The 24786-nt window shown below is 46.5% G+C and overlaps 2 protein-coding genes across 2 annotated transcripts in view; one reads left to right on the top strand and one right to left on the bottom strand.

Annotated features, from left to right (window-relative positions):
* The window catches only part of Bbs2 (Bardet-Biedl syndrome 2), a 353246-nt gene that overhangs the window by 51607 nt on the left and 276853 nt on the right, over positions 1-24786 (bottom strand). The gene's annotated exons all lie outside the window — the stretch shown is intronic.
* Positions 22223-24558, top strand: Mt4 (metallothionein 4). Its single transcript, XM_075977913.1, has 3 exons — positions 22223-22454; positions 23727-23792; positions 24318-24558. The coding sequence occupies exons 1-3, from the start codon at positions 22424-22426 to the stop codon at positions 24407-24409; spliced, it is 189 nt and encodes a 62-aa protein (XP_075834028.1). The 5' UTR covers positions 22223-22423; the 3' UTR covers positions 24410-24558.

Genomic DNA, 24786 nt, shown 5'->3' with positions numbered 1-24786 from the left:
GTGTGTGACTGAGATAGGTTATTTCTTATCTGTCAGTCATTATCTTGATCTTAAATTATACACAAAGCCCAGGCTTTGGACCCAGATAATGGGGGTTTAAACACCATTCTGCAGATGGATGATCTCTTTACACTCGTATTCCCATCCCAAATATGGACATGCAAAGTGCCTGCGTTTGCTGGAGTTGAACACTTTGCAAATGAGACATTGGGACCAGAATGAGAAAGGGAGTCACTGGCCAGGCTTCTCCTCAAAGGGCAGAAGACCAAGAAAATAACTGGGCATGATTTTTTTTAAAAAAAATACTGCTTTTTGTTTTAATTTGGAGTTATGGGTACTTGAGAGATACCATGTGGTTGATGAAAATTGAACCCAGCTCCTCTGAAAGAACAGCCAAGTGCTCTTAACCACTGAGCCATCCGTCCGGTCTATACATGCAGTGTTACAGACTAATAGGGTCCTATGCGTGGATTTAAGAGGCCTTTGCTCTTCCAGGAGAGGGATCCTTCAGCTGAAATCAGCAATCAAGAAGCAGGAGCAGGCTGATCTCCGAGTGTGAGCAGCCAGGTGTCTTCAGAGTGAGTTCCAAGACCAGGGCTACACAGAGATATTTGCTGTTTCAGGAAAAACATCCAACCAAACAACAAACAGCAACAACAAAAGGAGTCCCATGAAAGCACCGAGCTTACAGACATAGCATATACATATGTGCAGAGGACCCATGCAGACCCAGTGCTTGTGGCTTCAGTCTCTGCAAGTCTATCTGAATTTACTTAATTCAATGGTCCTTGTCCCCCTGAGGTCCTTCATCCCCTCTGACTCCCCCTCTCCTGCAGGGTTCCAGGGTGGGGAGCTTCACAGTGATTTTCAGTCCTCACTACTCCCCACACTGTATCCCCAGCAGCTCCTACATTTGGTTCTGAAACTTGCTGTTGTAGAACAGGAAGCATCCCGCAGCTGAAGTTGAAGTAGGTATCATGAGAACACCAACCTGAAGGGTCCTTTGTCCTTCCAAACCCAGTGTGAGGAGCAAAGGCCATAAGCTGAGAATGCCTTGGGCTTTGGTCTACCCATGAGGAAAGGGCCCCCCCTCATCTGCTGTGGGGTTACCCAACTTGGGCTACAAGAGGCAGTATCCAGGCCACCACAGAGGTGTTGTGAAGATGGGAGTGGGGAGGTTGTTCCTAGTTTTGTTGTTTTGTGGAGGTGTGGGATGTCTGTGTACGTATGTACCTATGTGTGTGCCATCGGAGGTCGCAGGTTAATGTGAAGTGTCTTCCTCAATCACTTTTCTACCTTATTTTTGGGGATAGAATCTGTCACTAGACTAGCAGGTCCCAGGGACCCTCCCATCTTTGTCCCCAGGCACTGGGACTACAAATCACACCATGCCTGATTTTTTTTTTCATGAGTGCTGAGGATTCTAATTCAAGTCCTCATGCTTATTCTGCAAACTCTTTACTCAGGGCTGTCTCCCTGGTCTCCTTCCCCCGCTACTACCCACACCAGACTTCTGTAAACGGAGCAAAGATGGAGTCTATTCAGAAAAAGCCTTACTATTGGCTGAAGTGTGCACATTAAGGGAGAAGCAGGTGTGTAGGATGTGGGCAGTACACACCCAAGACACCGGTGTAGACGTCTCAAGAACAAGCCAGGCTTCCTTCTTCTTTTTCTTTTATAGATTTGAATTTAATATAGACTAAAACATAGGTGGTGAATTCTCTTGAAAACTCAGGGCATTCTGTCATGTTGGGGACACAGGTTTGCTTGCACACACTCAGTACCAGCTGGAGTGGACCTGCCTCCTTCACCCACTATTGTTTTGCTTTGAAACACGGCCTTACGCATCCTAGCATGGCCTCAGATCAGCTGGGCATCTGAGGATGACCTTGAATGTCTGATCTTCCTCACTAGAATTATAGACATGCAACACCATGCCTGGTTTATGTAGGGCTGGGGATTTAACCCTGTACCCCATGCTAGGCAAACACCCTACCAATTAAGCTTCATCCCCAGCCCACACGGGGCATGTTTATCCAGTTTGCCACTGCTCCCTTTTGTCTCTGGCCTGGCTTCCTTCACAAACTTATGAACCCTAATAAACCCTCCCGTGAGTGTCCAAACTCGGGCCCACAGGCCATATGAATATGGTCCCATTAACTTACTTAAAACATTGAGTTTTTTTTTTTCAGTTCAGTAGCAAAGTTCTCAAGCATGAAGTTTGTACATGGCAGTATCCCGTGATATCAAAAGGTTGGATGCATCTTCAAGTCTAGCCATCTCAAGGTATTCGAGGCTCAGGATGTAGCTCTTCCCCTTGAGTTTCTACCTCCAGTTACAAGGCCTTCTTGGGTTTTCAGGAGTGGGTACTCTCTTCCAGTCTCAGGGCCTTTGCACGTGCTCTTCCCTCTGCCTAGACCATTCCCCCCTCCACAACTCCCAGCTCAAAGATGGTGTTCATTGGCTGAGTTGGGGTCCCCTTCATTTACCCAGATTTATCATCCATGTCACATTTCACAATTCATAATTTTTCGTGTCTGTGATCATCTCTCTCCCCCGTTTCCCCACTTAGGGACACTGTAGAGCAAGCATTAGCGGTGCTTGTTGACCTGTATCTGAAGTACGCATCTCAGAGCCTGCACCTCATTGGCAAAGGTTTGTGGAATACAGGCACGGGTATCCACCCCATGAGATGTGCCAGCCACCTCATGAGTTTGGAAAGCAAATGCCAACACCCTTCTGTCAGATGTCCTGAGGTGAAGGGTGAGCAGAGTGACTATATTCACATTCACACATGGAACACGTACCAGACAACCATACATGGCTACAAGGGTGGTGAGAGGCAGAACCATGAATTGAGGCCTTCTCTAAGTGGCTAAATGGAGGACTGGCTTGACGCAAAATCTGTAAAATTCCAAAGCAAATGGGGGGGGGGCACCTAACATGAACAAAAAGAGAGGTCTTCCTAAGAGTTCCAGGCAAAGATACACTGTTCCTCTCACCTACTTGCAGCACAATTTCTAATTGATATTAACAATAAAAACCTAGAGTCAGATATAGGGGCTAATGCTGAAAGATCAGGGAAGTAGAGCAGCCAGACACTAGTTCTTACCTCTAGCATATCCTCAGACCGAAGTGGGCAAGATCCTGTCTCTATGAATCTTCAGACTAAATGCTGTGAGCTCCTGTCTCCTCCCACCTTGTATCTCTCTCTCCACCCAGTCATATCACTCCTGTCTCCACCTCCCTGGTGCTGGGATTAAAGGCATGTGACTCCTAAATACTGGGATTAGAGGTGTGTGCCACCACTGGTCTCTGTGACTAATTAGTGTGGCTAACTCCACACTTTGATCTTCAGGCAAGCTTTATTTGTTACAGCACAAATAAAATGTCACTGCATTTCCCCTTTTTTGTCTAAAATAAAGAAAGGTTATAACTAATATAAGAAAAACTATATACAATAAGTACTATAACTATATACAGTATATACAGGCAATAAATACATCAACAATGTCTAGTCCATTTTTATTTGACAAATTCAGAGAAAATACTCCACTATCTACCCTTGGTGAGTTCAAAGTCTTGTACCTAATTCACTTTCTATCCTAACTTACATTACCATCTTAAACTATATTTTGATGTCTCTCAGCCTTATATGCTTATACCTTTATAGTGGTAACTATAACTATCTCATCTTCAACTCCCTCAGAGACCCGAGAAGGAAATAATATTAACTGAGTAAGCAGGAAGTGCAAGCAAGAGACTTCTAAAAATGTGAGAAATGACAGAAACAGCTGACTGCTTGGACAGTCACCCAAGGTACCTCTGCAACATTGGGACATCAATCTTTGGCCTACAGGCCTAGCATATCCAACAGACTTTCCTATAAAGAAAGATTTTTGAAGGACTGACTGCCATTTGGACAACATACTGTTAGCAGTCAAGACAAGGGCACTCTCCTGCCCAGTGGCTTACTTTTGCCACAAGAAAAGTAAACTCCATGTGCTCTTTCTTCAATGCCCATCCTCTTCTCTGAAATAGACTGGTGCTACCAGGAACAGACATGTTTCATTGTCATAAAAAACTTATGTTATTAAAACATCTTAAATGCTATATTCTATATATCTCTAAAGTGTTTGAAGATGATCTGTTTATCTAAACTAATCTGTTTGACCTTGAAAATATACCAAACGTGACTACAAGTCCAACTGTAATAGGTGAGTGATTACTAGCCTGCATTTTCTTATTATCCTAAATAATAATCATAACTTTCAAAGATAAGAAACTTGCAATACATTGTTAACTGAGTTATATAGGTATAATACCTTGAATAAGATTAGAAATGTATATACAGTATGTTCTAACAAAAATAATCTTTTTGTTTGTTTGTTCGTTCATTTGTTTTTCCCAACAGGTTTTCTAGTAGCTATGAAGCCAGTCTTGAAACTTGTTCTGTAGACCAGGCTGGCTTCAAACTCACAGAGATCCGCCTGCCTCAGTCTCCCGAGTGCTGGGATTAAAGGTGTGCACTAGTACAGCCCAGTCTAACAAAATATTTTTTTTTTTTGGTTTTTCGAGACAGGGTTTCTCTGTAGCTTTGGGGCCTGTCCTGGAACTAGCTCTGTAGACCAGGCTGGTCTCGAACTCACAGAGATCCGCCTGCCTCTACCTCCCGAGTGCTGGGATTAAAGGCGCCCGCCACCACCGCCCGGCTAACAAAAATAATTTTAAATTTGTATCAATATACAAAAATCCACATCAATGTGAAATATTTAAAACTAGTAGTTGCTATTTTTGGTTTAAAAATAGATTCAATAATCTACCTTTAATGCATTTTTATATCTTCCCCTTTTTCTCTTCAGAGTAGATTAAATTATCTACCTTTATATCCTATTATATCTATATTCTCTTTTTTTCTTTTCAAAATAAGAATCCTAAATCTAAACTTCTTTGTTTAGCTTTTTTCCTGACCATTGCCAATAATAACTTGTAACCAACCCCCCTAAACAAAAACAAATACCCATAACCCAGTGAACGACCAAAACCACCACCGCACCTCTTAGGAATGTGGGTGTCGTATTCTTGAATTTACTTCCTGCTGTCTGGGGGAGATGGCATATTTAGGGGACCCTGAAAGGAAAAATTTGGGTTAATTTTCAAGTCCTGGGAGAGGTATCTGTATCATTTGTTGTCCTGTCTCTGTGTAATGGGAAAGTCCAGGGCTTGTCTCAACTCCTGGGTAGAGTTGTGTCAGTCTGGATCATCTCAGCTAGCCACCTCAAAATTGTCCTGAGCAGTTCGCAGTACAAAGCCGATCTCTCGGTGTTGTTTTTCAGCTTAGTGGTGCTATCATAGTCTGAGAGCAGAAACTGAAGTGAAACATTTCAAACCTATACTTCTCAGGCAGAACTCATAAAATAGGACACTGTGAGCAGTGGTGGCCTGAGCATGCGCTTGCTCGTGTGGCAAGTGTTAAAATATAATAAATAATAGCTGGGTGTGGTGGTGGGCATCTGTTATTCTAGCACTTAGGAGGCTGAGGCAGGAGGATTGGAATCAGCCTGAGTTACATAGCAAGACCCTGTTTCCTTGAATAAATGTATAAATAAATAACTCACATCAGTGTTTCATTCTGCCTCCATGTATGCCCGCAGGCCAGAAGAGGGCGCCAGATCTTACTACAGATGGTTGCGAGCCACCATGTGGTTGCTGGGAATTGAACTCAGGACCTCCAGAAAAGCAGCCAGTGCTCTCAACCACTGAGCCATCTCTCCAGCCCCCCATCAGTATTTCAAATTGGAATTTCTTTATCCCATACAAAGTCCAAACACCCCACTGATTGCTCTGTAAAATTAGCAGAGCTGGCAGCACGGACCCTCACAGCCCAATCCCCAGTGGGGGCTTAGTTATGCTCCCCAGATCCAGGATCAGTCTGTCTTCTGTCTTTACAGTCATTTCCTTTTTTCAAGCTGGAGATTGACAACCCTCCCGCACTCCCCGCCCCCCCCCCCCCCAGCCTTGCCCACGCTCCTACAGAGCTACACTTCCGGTCTCTGCCCCGCCTCCTTCTCTACTTTAATTACCTAGTCCGAGGACACTCTGGCTTCACAGTCCCATTGAGAATGTCCCCAGAAACTGCCCAGCTCAGGAGACTGTTCTAAGGTGACTTCTGAAGTGGGACCAGGGTTGGCTGTTTTTGGCTGAGTTGCAAAGCGAGGATCCTTCAGGTTCCTAAACTGCCCCCAGTCCACAACAGCCAGGAGTCAGCTTGTAACTCCAGCATCGGGCCAAGGACTTCAAAGTCAAAGGAGATCCAAACTGAACTGGCACTGACTCTCTTCAGGTTCCACCTGTCTTCTTCTGCCAAGCAGAGCCCTCTGCTCACTTCCATTAAAATTAACAAGCGTTGCAGGCAGGCATCAAAGGCAGGGCCATGCCTTTCATTATCTGGACAGGCCCAGGCCGGGCTAGCAGCCCCTCCCCCTCGGCTCTTCCAACTCAACTAGCAGGTAGGGCTGGACTCCTGGGGCCAGCACCGGAGCATTGCCATCCTCTTCTGTTTGATATGTGCACCAAGGAAAATTCCAGGCCAGCAGGGCACCCTCTTAGCAATTTTCTTCAAAGTGCACTGTCAAAACTGGCTAATTATTCTTAAGAGACGCCCGTAGACAGCTGTGTGATTAGCTGAGTTTATTAGCAGGGAAACTGAGGTCAAGTGGCTTGCCTGTGGAATGGGGGTGGACTGCGCTGTCCTGACCACCCTTCCCAGTTCTCACGCTGGGCTTCCAGGGTCATTAACCCTTTCGGTGTTGAGAGATGCAGCGAGCTCTGTCGTCAACCCTTTCCATGACAGGAAGTGAACGCAGATGTTAATTAATATCATCCTCTTTTGTAACCATCACATTGTCTCTGGATTTTTGTTTCCCTTCCTAACAATAGTTGGAGGGGATCTGATAATTTTCTAGTGCTGTCTATTTATACGGGGTAAATCAACAAATAACAAGTACAGAAAGGTCCAAGCCACCAGTGCCAGCCCCAAACAGTGGGTAAGGGCTCCATGGTTTGGGCCTTGTCCTCTGCAGACCAGTTCAAATCTGCAGATCCTGGTTTCAGAAACAGGGTTGGTACTCTGGCAATCTGGTGAGCATGCTGCCAGGTCTGCTGGACCTAAGCTGCCCGGCCTACTCTCCACTTCCCTGGTGGAGAAAAAAGCAGGCAAAAAGAGTCTCCTATATACCATTAACAGTTAGTGAGGCTTCCTTCAAAAGTGGCTTTGGTCACCTTTGCAGACAAATGCAAGATTCTTCAGGACATCCTCCAGACATCTGTGTCTCCGGTTGTTGATGGGAAGCCGAGGCAGGGAAGTGAAGATGTGTGTGAGTGATTGCATATAGGGAGCTCCTATGCTCTGGGTCCTGGGGTGAGGTTTCTGGTTTAGGAAAGAAAAAAGAGAAATGAGTGTAAAATTCCAAGTGAGGCAGGGAGAGGCATGAGAAAGGAGAAAGGAAGGAAGAGGAAGAGAAGGGAATAGGGGAAGAGGGATGGGGGAGAGAAGGGAAGAGGGAGGGGGAGAAAAAAGAGAGGGAGAGGGGGAGAGGGAAGGAGAGAGAGAGAGGAAGAGAAAGAGGGGGAAGAGGGAGGGAAAAAGGGAGGGGGGAGAAGGAGGGAAAGAGGGAGGGGGAGAAGGAGGAAGAGAGGAAGGGGAGAGGGAAGGGGAGAAGGAGGGGAACAGGGAGGGGGAGAGGGAGGAGGAGGAAGGCTGACTGTGTGGTAGGATCCTGATTTATTTCACAGTTAGTTCTGTGATGCTGGCCAATGGTGCCTCAGTTCCCCAATTACACCATAAAACTCTCTTCTTTGTACCCTGTGGGGACCCCCCTCCCTAGAGTTGCATAATCTCAGTAGATGATTTTTCAAATGGCCACACACACAGATACCCAAGAGGTTTCAAGGTTCTGCGCCCTTTTCTTCCCTAAACCATCACCCCACTGGACAAAGGCCACAGGTGGATGAGAGCGTAGGTGCTTCCTATCTCCAGACCTCAGGCACCCCATCTCTACACAGAGTTGGAAGGAGAAGGTCTAGGGGACATCACCACCCTTGGAACTCGGGAGTTCTATAATGATCTTACTTTTAAAAGCTGGTCTGTACCTGCCAGTCCTCCTCAAGCGAGAGGCATTATGAAAGCAAGGTCTTCCTACAGTGAGCTAAGCCTAATGACACAGGCCTGTAGTCCCAGCTACTCAGGAAGAAGAAGAAACAAAAGTTCAGCCTGGGCAAGTTAGTAAGGCATTGTCAAAAAAAAATTATGGAGCTGGAAATGTAGCTCAGTGATAGAGCCTCTTGCCCAGCTTGTGCAAGGCTGTAGGTTTAATTTCCAGTATTGAAAAACGAACAAAAGTGCCAGGAAGTAGTGATGTACACCTTTAATCCCAGCGCTCAGGAGGCAGAGACAGGCAGATCTCTGGGAGTCTGAGGCCAGCCTGGTCTATAGAGTGACACAGAGAAATCTTGTCTTGAAAAACCAAGAGAAAAAACCCTTTCTGTCATGAATTAATGACCTTATGTGAATGAGACCAAGTACAGAGGTCTAAGATGCACTTTGCCTGCTGACCCCTTGGCCCAGTGACTGCTTGCACAAGACTCGATGGCTGAGGATGCTGACCATCTCTCCATGACCTCTTAGACTAACCTTCTGGAGAGCACCAATAAGCCCATCTTCCTCATCTCTCAAGGTCAGTTCTGAGTCTCCTAAACGTGTAAGGTATCAGAAACCGGAATGTGTCAGGGCTAGAGAGATGGCTCAGTTAAGGACACCTGTTGCTCTTGCAGAGGACCCAGGTTCTGATCCCAGCACCCACATGGTAGCTCACGACCATGCATAACTCCAGTTCCTAAGGATCCAGTGCTCTCTTCTGACCACTAGAGGCATCAGGTACACACATTCTGTATGTGCATACACATAGGTGAAACACATATTTGAAACACTTATTTTTTTAAAAAAAATTTATTTAAAAATATTATTTGAAAAATGTATAGTATCTGAGAAATGACATAAAGTGCTCCCAATTAGAGCTATGTCCCAGACAGCAAAAATAGAGTACAGAATGAAGGATCACTGAGTAGAGTCTGAATGGGCCCCAATCTTGTAGATGCAGTCATCAGCAAATGAACAGCCAAAGGGATACAATTAATATCTGTCATATATGTTCCATCCACAGCCTCACACACAATTTAGTTGACAACAGTGTAAAAGTCATGGCCAGCGAGATGGCTCAGGGAGCAAAGGCACCTGCCATCAAGCCTGACAACCTGAGTTGAATTCCCAGGTCCCACAGGGTGGAAGAGAACTGACTCTTGTAAGCTGTCCTCTGATCCTCTGATCTACACACATACACACACACACACACACACTATATATATATATATGTATATATACACATACTATATATACACTATATACACACACTACACACACACACACATATATATATACATACATACATACACACACATATATATGTGCGTGTCTGACAATCCCATGTGCTCCCAGGCACATGCATACTCCAATGCAATGGATACTCCAATGCAACAGATATTCCAGTGCAAATGGATTCTTGCATCATTGCTCATGGACACAGTAAACAACCTGGACATCTAGTCAAGTCAGCACGTTCCCTTCAAAGCTGTAAGTCCACTTGTAGACACAGAGAGACCCCAACATAGTTCACACATGGAAATATGCCTGCATGGATGCTCACTGCAGCAGTGTTTACCAAGGTAAACAGCGGAAAGAGCTAAATGTTCCCCGATGGGGTGAAGATAAACCAGGAAACAGTCAAAAGATATACCATGAAAGCAATTCAAAGCATGAAGCTTCAAAATACAGAACAAAAGAATAAAAATAAAAAGCAACAAAAATAATAAAAAGCCAAACAGAGAATGATGTCATTTCATGTAAAGTTTAGAGGCCCGGCAAGCCTGCCAAGTATGTCACTTTTACAGGTATGCACGTATGTGCTAATGGTACAAAAGGTATGTAACCAGGACACCACTTAACTTGTACAATTGGCCCCTGGCTTGGAACGAGACCAGAGGTGATCATACAGGGTTCCCATCCTCTTGTTTGTTCCTCTGAAGCACAGAAATGACTGAAACAAGGTGCGAACACTCAATAGCATTGAGAGAATCTGTGTCTAACTCTCTATTCTTCTGTTTAAAAAATGTCATCATTTTAAAAGTAATTTTCAAAACTAAGAACCGAGAACAGCATGTCTACAGGTTCCATCCACTTGGCGCAGCAGGTGCACATCAGCCACAAGTACCCCAGGGGATATTGAACAAGGCAACGGCCTTGTTAGGCAGCTTCCCACTAGCTACTCCCTCTCTTCTAGACAGCAAGAATGGCAGTGTGAGCTTTCAGGAATAGTGCACACTTGTAATCTCAGAAGGCAGAGGCTTGAGGATTACAAATTTAAGCCCAGCCTAGGCTATGTAGCAAGATTCTATCAGTCTGCCTATCTGTCTGTTTACCTATCTACCCATCCATCCATAAATAAGTGTTATGAGCCAGACATGGTACACACCTATAATCCCAGCACTCTAGAGGCTAACATAGAAGGTTTATAAATTTGAGGCAAACGTGGCTACATAAAAAGAGACTATCTCAAAGAAATCGAACAATAATAAAATCTCCCACCATGTGTGAGAAGGCAATGATGGAACACACCATTTAAAATGGAGGGTTTTTTAAATTGATTTTACATTTTCTTTGTTCCCCTCATTTCCTCTTGCCTCCCCTTCTACCTTCTTCCATCATCCCCATATTCCCAATTTACTCAGAAGATCTTGTCTTTTTCTATTTCCCATGTAGATTAGATTCATCTAAGTCTCTCTTAGGGTCCTCATTGTTGTCTAGGTTCTCTGGGATTGTGATTTGTAGGCTGGCTTTCTCTACTTTGTGTCTAAAAGCCTCTTATAAGTGAGTACATATGATATTTGTCTTTCTGGGTCTGGGTTACCTCACTCAAAATGATGCTTCTAGCTCCATCCATTTGTCTGCAAATTTCAAGATGTCATTATTTTTTTCTGCTGTGTAGTACTCCATTGTGTAAATGTACTACATTTTCCTTATCTGTTCTTCAGTCAAGAGGAATTTAGGTTGCTTCCAGGTTCTGGCTATGACAAACAATGCTGCTATGAACATAGTTGAGTACATGTACATGTGGTACGATTGAGCATCCTTTGGATATATACCCAAAAGTGGTATTGCTGGGTCTTAAGAAAGATTGTTTCCTAATTTTCTGAGAAATTGCCATATTGATATCCAAAGAGGCAATACCAGATTGCATTCCCACCAGCAATGTAGGAATGTTAGCTTTACTCCACAACGTCTCCAGCATAAGTTGTCATCAGTGTTTTTTATCTTGGCCATTCTTACAGGTGTAAGATGGAATCTCAGAATTGTTTGGATTTACATTTCTCTGATGGCTAAGGATGTTCAGCATTTTCTTAAGTGTCTTTCAGCCATTTTAGATTCCTCTGTTGAGAGAGTTCTCTGTTTAGGTCTGTACTCCATTTTTTTAAAATATTTATTTATTTAGTATGCAATATTCTGTCTGTGTGTATGCCTGCAGGCCAGAAGAGGGCACCAGACCCCATTACAGATGGTTGTGAGCCACCATGTGGTTGCTGGGAATTGAACTCAGGACCTTTGGAAGAGCAGGCAATGCTCTTAACCTCTGAGCCATCTCTCCAGCCCTGTACTCCATTTTTTTATTGGATTATTTGTTCTTTTGATGACAAGTTCCTTGAGTTCTTTGTATATTTTGGAGATCAGACCTCTGTCTGATGTGGGGTTGGTGAAGATCTTTTCCCATTCTGTAGGCTGTCGTTTTGTCTTGTTGTCCGTGTCCTTTGCTTTACAGAAGCTTTTTAAGTTTCAGGAGGTCCCATTTATTAATTGTTTCTCTCAGTGTCTGTGCTACTGGGGTTATATTTAGGAAGTGGTCTCCTGTGCCAATGCGTTCAAGTATACATCCCACTTTCTCTTCTATGAGGTTCAGTGAGACTGGCTTTATGTTGAGGTTTTTGATCCATTTGGACTTGAGTTTTGTGCGTGGTAATAGATATGGATCTATTTTTATTTTCCTACATGTTGATATCCAATTACGCCAGCACCATTTATTAAATATACTTTCTTTTTTCCATAAAATGGAGTTTTTAGAGGGAAAGTGTAGGCCTAATAAGAGCAGCATCCACTCCAGCAGCTCCTGTTCTGTGCCCCACAAAGCCCCCAGAGCGCTGAGCATTTACAATCTGAAAACCCCCGGTCCATCTCCCACATTCCACAAGGAAGCCAGAGATTATTCGGATGGGCAAATGAAGGGCAACATTAGGGTGAAGCATAGTATTGAACAAGGCGTTTGCCCTCTGGTTGTTCAAGGGCACTCTGCCCTCCTGTGCCCTGTACGTGGCTGCCCTTCTCATTCTCTGATGGCTGGGAAACATGGTTCTGATCCTACATAAGACCATGGATCTATGCCTGGGTCACATGCCCAGTCCAGAGGGTTACTCTAAAGCCCGGCACAGACTACGCCCTAAACGTGTTTGTAACGATTGACTAAAGAAGGGTTGAAGGAAAGAAGAACAAGAAATGAGAGGGAGGAGGAAGGAGGGAAAGAGCCCTCTGGTTTGGGCTCATAGCCAAGCTGGACCAGCCATTTTACTGCTATGGGCAATGAGTGTGGGTAATTGTCGGCTTCAGACTTACTCACCCTTTCTCAGGGCTGTGTGCAAAGTGGAGGGTTTCACCTGCCCAGCGGGTACTGAATTATAGCTCTGGAGCTGGGCTCCGTGTAATTAACAGGAGCAAGGCGCCCTGGGGACCCTGTGAAGCTCACAGAGTGCACAGGTGCACAGGGCACGAAACGGGGTGCCTGCTAATTACCCTTGGCCTGGTTTCCCCATTCCCGGCACTGGGCCGTCTTCCTCCTTGGGGGCTGGCTGTGTGCTGGCTGTGGGGTTCCTTGCCAGGGATCATTGAAAAGAACCTGGGACCAGAGAAGCCGAATTTGTGGGCACATTTGAGTATGCACATAGTTTGGGAGGAGAAACCAGCTTCACTCTCAAAGGGACACAGTTTTCTCCAGCCCCGGCTCCATCTCTGTCTGTCACATACGGCTATAGACACATACGATGCATGGTCACTGATGGGCCTCACATGGCAGCAGAGGAAAACAGTGGAGGACAAGATCCTCACTGGCAATACCACTATGCACTTTTTTTCTCTTTTAAGATAGCGTCTCTAGGGAGTCAGGCTGGCCCAAATTCTTAATCACCCTGCTTCTGCCTTTGAGTGCTGGGATTACAGGTTGTATCACCACTCCTGGTTTATACTTAGGCAGTTTAAAAAAGCATATAAAACAATATGTGTGAATATTATGTATGTTTGCATATGTAGGGAAAAAGTATGAAAACTAAATAGGGGCCATGAGAAAGCGCAACAGATAAAGGTGCTTGCCACCAAGTCTTAGCCTGCCACCTTAGCTCAGTCGCTGGGACTCACATGGTGGAAGGGGTGAACCAGTTCCTGTAAAGTTGTCCTCTGACCTTTACACGTGTCCCATGGCACATATGCATGTGTGGATATAACCATGTAACTACATAACTTTATAACCACACACACGCACACATGCACACACACACACAAACTAAATAAATCAATTTTAAGATTATAAAACCTAGATGGGAGCCAGGTGTGATGGTATATACCTCTTATTCAAGACATTGAAGTGAGACGCTTATGAGACTCCACCCCTCCCTGAGAATCTTAGGCAGGTTAATGGTTACTCTGTGTGTGTGTGTGTGTGTGTGTGTGTGTGTGTGTGTGTGAGAGAGAGAGAGAGAGAGAGAGAGAGAGAGAGAGAGAGAGAGAGAGAGACTTTTCTTCAGTGTTTCAGTGTTATAGCCACTAGTAGCTGCCCATACTCCTGTCAATAACCCTTCACCCAAGCTCTTGTTAGCAGCCCTAATTGAACTCATTGGGTTGACAAAAAAAAGACATGAAAGTAGAAGGAAGACTAGCTTTCAAGAGGAGGGGATCAACAGGAAGGGACAAGAGAGAGTCATGGGGTGGATATGATCAAAATGCATTATATGCATGTATGCAAATGTCATAACAAAACTCATTCTTATGGATACTTGCTGTGTATTCGTAAAAGGTTGGTGAAAGAGCTGAGCGTCTTTTTTGTACTCCACCCTACTTTTCTTTTTTCTTGTTTTTTAAAGATTTATTTATTATGCATACAATGTTCTGTTAACATATATACACCAGAAGAGGCACCAGATCTCATTATAGATGGTTGTGAGCCACCATGTGGTTGCTGGGAATTGAACTCAGGACCTCTGGAAGAGCAGCTAGTGCTCTTAACCTCTGAGCCATCTCTCCAGCCCTCCACCCTACTTTTCGAGACATGCAGGAGGGAATAAATCCCTGTAACATGGCTTCATTCTGGACAAGGAGTGAGACAGCAGACGACAAGACAAATAAGTGAAATACACAGAATATTTCATGGTAATACATACCAAGAAAGAAACAGGAAGCAGGACTGCTGGGAGGGCTCACTGGTAGAATGCTTCTCTAACTGAGCCTGGCTTCCATCCCTAGCACTGCAAGAAAACACACACACATGGGGCTAGAGAGATGGCTTCGCGGTTAAGAGCTCTGGTCACCCTTCTAAAGGACCTGGGTTCAATTACCAGCACCCACGTGGCAGTTCTCAATTGTCTTTAGCTCCAGTTCCAGGGTATCCAGCACCGTCAGACAGACACTCATACAGGCAGAACCCAATGTACATTTTTTTAAAAAAAAATCTTAAAAAAATAATAGCCAGGCATGGTGACACACTTCTTTAATCCCAGTACTCGGGAGGCAGAGACAGGTGGATCTCTAATGAGTTCGAGGCCAACCTGGTCTACAAGAGCAAGCTCCAAGGATAGTCTCCAAAGCTACAGAGAAACCTTGTCTTGAAAAAAAACAGAACTAATAATAATAATAATAATAATAATAAAACACACACACGGTGGGTGGAGGGCACTGTGAAGAGCTATGGGAAACAAAGGAGAGACAGCAGAGGCTGGCATGGGGAACCAAGAGCTGTGTTGTGTCTAAAGGACTTTGAGCAGGACAATGGCATGCTGTGCTCTCAGCAGGTCACTCAAGGGCTGCGTGGCACTCAGAGCCGGTGATACAGGCCAAGAGAACAGCAGCAAATAGAGGCACGCGAACCAAGCCCAGAATCAAGGCAGGAGATGGCAGTGACTCAAGCCAGGTGCCACCGAATCGTGTGGGAAGATGGGTAGGCAGGAGCTCTGCGGGCCAGCTTGCTGAGTGGCCGCCAAACACTTGACACTGGAGTCCAGGTGAGCAGCCCTGGCTGTAAGGACACCATGGGAGTCACCGGCACATCCCTGCTATTTACAGACATGAACTGTGGCACTTCGTCCCTTCCAATGAAAGGATCTGAAGCCAAGAGGACGGCGTCGGCGTCTTGCTCACTCTGGGTGGAAGCTGTGACGGTGCTGGAAATGCTGTCCCTTTTGCTTTTTAAGTGTGTGTGAACTTTTCTCTAATAAAAATGAATTAATAAACGCTCTGTAATGTCATGCTGCTCCAGATTGCTAAAGTACCCTATCATAAGTACTAAAGTGTGGGTGCTGGCAATGAGTTCTGGGAGCCAAGTGCAGATGCCTCCTCCTACCAGCCCAGGCTAGCGACTGGGTCAGCTGGTCTCTTTGGGCTTCCATGTCCTCATTTGGCAACTAGCAGCTGGCCCCTGCTTTCTAGGGGCTCCTCTAGAGCTGGATGTGTAAGATCAGATGGTAGGCACACAGCCCCTGATTGTATCCCCTACAGCCCATGTCTCCTCTTACACAGAAGGTCAGACATACCCACTAGCAGGGCTCTCTGCATAAGGCAAACTCCGCCTCCCAAAAGCTAGAAACTACAGTTAGGAGGGCCAGTATGGTAGCACATACCTGTAATCCCAGCATTCAGGAAGCTGAGGCAGGAGATCACAAGGTTGAGGTCATCTTGGGTTATATAAAAAGGGAAAAAGAAGCAAGGATTAGGGGGATGGTCTGGTGGCAAGAGTGCTTGCTGTGTAAGTGTGAGAACACAAGTTCAAATCCTCAGCACCCACATAAAAAGCTGGGCTATAGGGCTGGGCACAGTGGTGAACGCCTTAACTCCAGCACTTGGGATGCAGAGACAGGAGGATCTCTGTGAGTTTAAGTCCAGCCTGGTCTACATAGCAAGCCCCAGGACAGCCAGAGCTACATAGAGAGACCCTGTCTCAAAACAAGAATAATGAGAAGCTGGACTATATATACCTGGAACCCCAACACTATGGGGCATAGATAGGCAGATCCCAGAGCTCTCTGATGAACCAGCCAAGCAAGAAAGGTGAGTTATCTATTCATAGAGACCCTGTCCTGAGGCAACAGAGTGGGAAGTAACAGAGGAAGCTTCCCAGTGGCTCCACATGCAAGCTCACAGGCACACAGCTCCGCATATTCACATGCATGTACTGCACACAACACCCTAAACAATGGAAGGGAGGGAGGGAGGGAGGGAAGAAGGAAGGAGGAGGAGGGAGGGAGGGAGGGAAGAAGGAAGGAGGGAAGGAGGAAGGAAGGAAGGAAAAAGGAAAGGAAGGAAGGAAGCAAGGAAGCAAGAAAGGAGAAAAATAAAAGGAATTGTAGTCAGGAGAGTTAGAAAGAACTGCACTCCATGGTCTCCAAACTAGGGTCCTCAGACTAGGCCGAGCTTAAAAGCAGGCATCGAAGAGACTCAAACTCCATGAGATTAACTGATATGGTATCCAGAACATAAGGCCTATGGTGTGAGTCTGAACCATACAAGCATCATGTGGGGAAAGGCTGGGAGTGTGGCTCAGTGGTTGAGTACTTACCTAGGGTGCCCAAGGCCTTGAGTTCCATCCTCAGCGTCTCTCTCTCTCTCTCTCTCTCTCTCTCTCTCTCTCTCTCTCTCTCTCTCTCTCTCACACACACACACACACACACACACACACACACACTCCACGGGTGGCTGGACCAACTGCCAACTCATATAAGCAGGCAGTAATGACAGTACTGATGGTCATTATGTTAATGTGTAGTTTTGTGTCAGGTTCTGAACAGAGCGCTTGGTAGGCTACTTCCTGTTCTCTCATTTGACCTTCATGACAGAAGTTATAGGGTTAGCATTGGCATGAGTCAGACATCCATTGGGAACCCAAGGCTCAGAGATGTCATGCCCTAAGTCATGTAGCAAAGAAGGAGCAAAGCTGGGATTTGAACCCTTGCAGTGGGACTCTACTCTCAAGTTCTTCCTGGTGAACAGAGTTACTCTATGAATCTCTGAACAAACGCAAGAGAAGACCACTTGGAGGCAGTTCTATTTGTTGGGCCATTTAGTCATCATCGACCATGAATATTTATTAAGTAGCTACTGTGCAGAAGTACTCAGTGTGCCTGGGCATGGCAACAGGAAGTTTAAGAAACCACAGCCTCTGCCCTGAGAAGCTTGCGGTCTAGAGAAGCCAGTTTACCTGCAGCATATTAAAACTGCTGGCTCCAGCCTGCTCCTGGGAAGAGGCACATCAAGAGGGGCCAGCAAGCCAGGTGGGGTGGTTCAGGCCTGTGATGTCAGGACTCTGGAAGATCGCAGGTTCCACGTCAGCCTAGTGAGCATTGGGAGATTACATCTACAACACAAATGTTCAAACAATAAAAGAGAATCATAGATGTTGTCCCATGTCTATAACTCCAGCTCGCAGGAAGCTTGAAGCTGAAAGATTCCTGTGAGTCTGAGGCCAGGCTGCAATGCAGAGCAAGTACCAGGTCCATAAGGCTACATAGCAAGACCCTATCTGAAGGAAGGAAAAAAGAAAGAGGAAAGAAAGGAGAGAGAGTGGGGGGAGGGGGAGGGACAGCAAGATAGGTCAGTGGGTAAAGAAACTTGCAGTCAAGCCTGGTGATCTGAGTTCAATACCCGGTTCCCACAGGATAGAAGGAGAGACCCGACTCCCGGAAGTTGTCCTCTGACCTCTACATATATGTATGCATGCATGCATGCATAGAATTAAATGTAGGAACTACAGAAACCAGGGAAGCACACTGGGACCATAGCCAGGATAGGACCTTGGGGAGCAATAGAGAAAGGGATAGTCGGATACAAGTGATCTGTTAGAAGAAATGGCAAAGGAGGGGTGCTTTTTAGGGGCGCAGAGGGAGGTAAGTACAGGAGGTGAGGGGGGTAAAAGGGAATAACAGAATACAAATGATCTGATAGGGAAATGGGAAAGGGGGTTCTTTAGGGAAGGGGCAGGGAGAAAAACGCAGAAGAAGGAAGGAGTAGGTAAAACAACAATAGCCATGAGGACAAGTCTGACAAAGCCACTAGGAATCATACTATTATTTACCCTAAAAAAAAAACCCTATAATACACACGATTCTGTGTATAAAACACACGTATATAATTATATAATTCAAATGAACTCTTCTCATCTGGGCTGAAAGCACTCCATCTAAGAGCCAAACACCACCTAACAAGATATGAGAAGGCCTCTTTTGAGTTGTTGGCCAGGGCTATCCATGAAAGCCAATTGCTGTTGCCCTTGGCTACCCCCAAGACATGGAAGGTAAATCCTTATTGCTGAAGACACCATGCACTTCAGAAAGACAACCCAGAGACCCCTGAACTAAAACTGACCTGAATGTTCCCTCCCTGAAGACTAGCAGAAGGCACAATGTAAGCTTCCAAAGGAAGGAGGCACCCAGCAGTCCTACCCTATGGTACCTATGAGCCACACCAACGATACCATCACTGGTGCAGGAGCCGCACGCGTACCTTAGTGGTACCCAACAGCTCTCTAATCGGACTTAAGAATTGCTCAACCAAAGGGAAACCAGGCCTGGTTCTGGAACCTAGCTAGCTGCTCAATGCTAGTGAAATCATGGTTATTGGAGGAGAATCTACATCCACTAACTTACTAAATCAGCACAGTCCCTATCAACAACCTATAAATGTGTGTCCTTACACTCACAGCTAAGTGTCGTCTTCACCCCTCAAGGAAACTTCTCTTTGCAATAGACAGAGACCACTACAGAAAACTAAAACTAATAAAAAGGTATAGTTGTGGAGCCCGGTCCCAGTGGATACATCCACAAAACACTCCAGAACCTAAGGCTCGGGGATCGTGGAAGAAGAGGCATAAAGGCTGGAAGAGCCAGGGGATCAGAGAATCTGGAGAGAGATTGTGTCTTCTAGTATCATCAGAAGCTATACACATTAAGCCTTATGAGCATAAACTGAACAAGGATGGCCACAATAGATATGGCAAACTAGATGGGGAATGCCCGTGAGGCTTCAGTTTACACAGAGAACTGTAGGAGACGGAGGAAAGCTGGGAGCAGAAGAGATGATCTTTCCCAGGGAAGAGCACACCAAATGCTCAGCTCTGAAAACACGCATGCCAGTAACATTATACAGACTGAACAGGTTATACTTGGGAATATATCTGAATATACATATACAGCTATGTATGCAATAACAGCTAGTGAAAAAAGAGGCCATGGATTTAAGGGCAAGTGGGGTAGATATGTGAGGGTGTGAGGGAAGAAACAGAAGGAGAAATGCTGTAACTATATTATCATCTCGAAAGTTTAAAAATTAAGATAAATAACAAAAACAGAAGAAAAAGAAGGAAGGAAGGAGGGGGAGGGAGGGAAAGATAAACAGGTCTTTCATAGAGAACCAGGAAGGGCAAACACGGGGAGGGACTAATGTCAGGATACTAAGCCTTTCCCTGCTATAATGGCATGATGGAACCCCCAGCCTAGGCCAGAGTCCCAGACACTCCTGTAGCTTTTTTTGCTACAGACAGCATATGGTTTACTTTTACCTGCATGGGAAAGGAAGTGAGAACCTAGTCACCTTGTGGCGTGTAAGAGGTGGCACCAGACACTCCTTCCAAACACTCCTTTTCATTGTTGGCAGAGAACTGTGTGGATGTACTTACACACGAAGCAGCAGTCACTTCTGGGGACAGAGGTATTTAGGACTTGGTGGCTCAAAGGAGTCAATCCGCTGTGTAAAAGAAGAGCCACTGGGCATAGCTGCACACATCTGCAACCCCAGCATTTTGGGACAGGTGGATACAGGGTTTGAGGATAGATAGTAATGGCCATTGCAAAGCCTGTGGCGAAATGTTGTATAGTTACATGGACTTCCCACCCTATGAGAAAGTCAAGAACTTAATCTTCAGATTTCAGAAGCTCCAGGAATCCCATATGGTTAAAGCTTCACTTCTCCAAGTACATGTTTATTTCTTAAAAAATTACATTTATTCATTGTTTTGTGTGTCAGAGATATGTACCATGGCCCAGATATGGAGGTCCGCAGGAGTCAGGTGTCTATTTCCATGGGGTCCAAGGCTCAAACTCAGATCCTCAGGCTCGGCAGCAAGCGCCATCTTGCCAGCCTGACCTGTAATTCTGTGTGGGGGTTAGAGCTATGCTTCTAGTCATTAAATATGATTTAATAAAATCACCTCAGGGCGGATTTGTTTCCTATCACTACCCTCCACCAGGAGGTGAGAGCCAGAGAAAGGGCAGAGAAGTGAACATGCCTGGTATGATCTCTCTCGGGCCCTGGATCAGTTTGGACACTGTTTAGCCTGGGCTAAGCCAGCAAGTGTTACATATTGTTCCAACCTGCACAGCCCAGAAATTGGGAAATATTGAAATATGAAGGGATTAGGTTTTAACATTGTCATTCAATTGGCCTTGAGCAACAACACACTGTCATTCATCCGAAGAGGAAACAGTTGCTGGCACAGGTGGTGGAGAGCTAAAAGAGATGGCTTGGAAGAGCATGCTTTCCCATCTCTGGGTTTGTTCCATGGGCTAGGCACTTGGCAGCCTTGATACCTGCTAGAGGTGGGGAACAGGGTGTCATGGACTGGGATGAGCTCCCAGTGCAGGCCCAGGAAGACTGTGAGCAGCCACAAGCAGGCATGCTCCTGAGCTGAGCTGCTCTCCCCACACTCTCGACCATGAGCTCTGGTTTTAATCAGCACAGAAGCCCCAGCACCCAGCACAGTGCAGGCTCTTGGAAAGCAGAGAGTGAAGATGTGCCCACTACTCGGCTACGGATGCCTTCAGGGACCACCTCTGCATCACCACGACATTATCACTACTTCTCCCTTGGTACCCGCCGTGGAGTCCTTCTGATGCCCACGATGTCAAGTCTCCTTCTCCCCACTAGATATACTCAGTTGTAGCATCCTGGGTCAGGATGGGGCTCGACTGATGGAGACAAGCTGAGAACCGGGAGGAAGTTGGAGCCAGGATGCTTGCTGTCTCTTTACTGAATGCTACAGCCACATGAAGGGGACTCGAACACTATTCTGACATTCATTTGTTCACTTTCTAGTTCATGTCTGCAGTTGTTTGTTATTTCTTCGGACCTATCATCCATCCATTCATTCCTTCGTGCATTCAACATCCACAAACCCTTGAACAAGACACTGAGCAGGTATGGAGATGCTTTAGCACACAAATAACCGTATAGCAGAGAGAGTCGCATGGGATGTGTGCACACATCTTACCAAGGGACACACATGAGCATACACACACAGAGAGACAGAGACAGACAGACAGACAGACAGACAGACACACACACACACACACACACACACAGAGAGAGAGAGAGAGAGAGAGAGAGAGAGAGAGAGAGAGAGAGAGTTCACTGCAGCTACAGGGCATTCTATCATCTATGTGGAATTTTGCATCCCACTGATGGCTGTCTTATCGAAGAACGGGATTGGGATGAAAGTTGGGGCTGGTTAAGTGCCCCCACCAGGTTTCTCTTGCTTCTTCCACTCCATGTTGGTCTAAAAGGAAATGTTCCAAGTCTGAGTGGGCATTTTCCCCTGGTTTTCCACCTTATCATCAATGACAAGGCTTTGAGGAGCAGCCAGCCATGCAAGAGAATGAAGATTTGAGCCGCCTGGACAGGAGTGTCCCCATGGAGGGGGGAACAGAGCTGCAGGTATCTCTGTGTAGTGGGATGTGTGTGGCTAACAACCTGAGAGCCACTGGAACCTCACACTGCTTCCTCGACATGCTGGCAGGTAAGCAGGCAGGGCTTTCACAAAGGGCTTGACCTGCCCTGTGCCCTCTGCCACCTGCCTTCCCCACCTCCTAGCCCCGAGCATCTTTCTGGGCCGTGTGCAGGGCGTCTGGCCCCAGGGAGAGGTGGGGTGAGCTGCAGTCCACACCTACGCAACTATAAAGAGGGAGCCTCCAGCTGCTGCTGCCTCAGCCTCCCTGTCTCAGCCACTCACACACCTGGACCATGGACCCTGGGGAATGCACATGCATGTCTGGTGAGTAAGGAGGCCCACTGAGGGTCCTACAACTTTGCCCCTGTGTTCTGCAGGCAGGATGTGGGACTATTGGAAACGTCTTCACTTAGGCGTCGTGGATGAGGTTTGTCCTGGATCTGCAACCTTTAGGCAGCTCTCACTCTGTTGGCTTCCAGCCAGATTTGCTGAAACTGATACAGTGGTCCAGGGAATAGCAAGGGAAGAACTTGTAAACAGTCTTTCTAGCTGTAGATCCCTAGTTGACAGCCACCAGGATAGGGAATGGAGCTATAGCCCAGAACCTGGACGGTTGATTTTGGTCCTCTGCCGCCATTCATTTACTGACACATTTGATGAATGGGCCTCAGTTTCCACATTTGCAAACTGAGGTTACTCATTCAGGGTTGCTTGCCTACTAGGGAATCTATGGAAAGGCTAAAATTACCCAGCGCTTGCATACACCAGGGCTTAAAGGCTTAGCTGGGACCTCAAGGCAGTAAAATCCAGCTGTGGTACTTACCTGTGATTCTAGAACTCAGCAGGCTAAGGTGTGTGTGTGGGGGGGGGATTCCGAATGTGTGTGTGTGTTGGGGGGGGGGGTCCCGAATTCAAAGCCAATCCAGGTTGCTTAGTGCCAGGAACTATGCTGGCCAGAAGATCAGGCTTCAAAACCATCCTGGGCTTTCTCAGCCTTGAAAAGTGGCATGTAAAATATTCAAAAGCGTCCTTCACCCTTAACAGCACAGGTCTGTTCCCAAAATCTGGAACAGATGCAGACAGTTCTAGTGTTCTGAACCTGAACGTGACAGATGGGATGAGTTTAGAAAGACACAAAAGTACGAGTCTTTTTTTTTTTTTTTTAGATAAAGGCAAGGTATTGTCTCCCCCTACCCCATCCCTGTGTTCCTTTCTGCTTCCCATCCAGGGTTTCTGGCTGGCTTTGTCAAAACGAGGCCATGAAAGCCCTTGATGGTTGTCACAGGCACCTTGGCCTTGCTGGGGTTAGCCTTGGTTTGTTAGTCCTCAAGTCTGATTGGACATCAGTACCTGATGTGTTGTGTTTTTAAGCTACTGATTCTTTCCCTACACAGAGTTACAAAGGGATCTGTTGCAAGGGTTGTGGTCAGGAAAGGGCATTTCCACAAGTAACCCGGGTTGAGCTGATGCTGCCACCCCAGTCCCTATCCATGGCCTGTCTCTAGAACCATCCACAGCACTGGGGTTACCTTCTTGTCCCACCACTCCCTGAGATCAACAGCCTGGTGTTCACCCCGTCTCTGCCCTGTCTTCTAGGAGGGATCTGCATCTGCGGGGACAATTGCAAATGCACAACCTGCAAGTGTAAAACCTGCCGCAAAAGTGAGTATGGGCGCCGGGACACCGCCAGGTGGGAGTGGGAATAGCCCCGCCCTTCGCTCTCCCTATCCACCCCAAGCGGGCAGTGGAGGCATTCTGGGGACCTTTTCCTCATCAGGAGGGAATCTGAGATGACACTCAAGGAGACACCTGGGACAGAGCTACCCTGGGCTGCAGCCCACCAGGCAGTAAGGATATCCGTGGTATTTGGAGCAGCAAGGGGGTTGGGGATAGGTTCTGTCCAGTCTAGTGAGGAAGAAGGAAAAGCCTTGGCCTGGCGTCATGAGCCCTGACTTCTAATCATATTTCTATTGTGGCTGTGACCTTTGAAACGCCCACTCCTAGTCTGGGGCTCTGATGGCCCTGGAGGACCTCTGAGGTTCCTTCTGCTCTCAAATTGCACAGTCTCCCATCTCCCGGCCAGGGTTTCCCCGCTACAGGTGTCTCATTTCCTACGTCCTCTAAGGGGTAGGAGAGACAGGGAAGTGATGAGCCACGGCTCACCTGTCCATCTCCTAACCTTTTCAGGCTGCTGTCCCTGCTGCCCTCCAGGCTGTGCCAAGTGTGCCCGGGGCTGCATCTGCAAAGGGGGCTCAGACAAGTGCAGCTGTTGCCCCTGAAATCCACCCACGGCGCTGGGAGAGAGATCCTGGGAAGTGGCTGTACAGCGCCTGCGTCAAATGATTGAATTTGTATAATAAGTTGTGCCTTTTATATATACGTGCCTAAATGCGGTGCCAGTGACGTTCATGTAAAGGTCTTGAAGCAATAAAGTTTTCATGGCTATCCAGTGGCTCAGAGCATTGTTTAACCCTAGCCCAGAAGGGCCAAGAAGGGCTGGCTCTATTGCAAACCCTCAAGCTGCCGACCAACTGGAACCCCATCCGCAGGTGCCTGCTCCACGCTGCTTGCTTCAAGGTGCTGTCAGAACCTGAGGCTTCCTCCCCCTTTACAAACACACAGCAGCCATGAGCCCAGGCACGTTCAGGGCCCTGGG

Source organism: Microtus pennsylvanicus, chromosome 6 (genome assembly GCF_037038515.1).
Source record: "Microtus pennsylvanicus isolate mMicPen1 chromosome 6, mMicPen1.hap1, whole genome shotgun sequence".
NCBI lineage: Eukaryota > Metazoa > Chordata > Mammalia > Rodentia > Cricetidae > Microtus > Microtus pennsylvanicus.
This window is presented reverse-complemented; position numbering and strand designations above follow the sequence as displayed.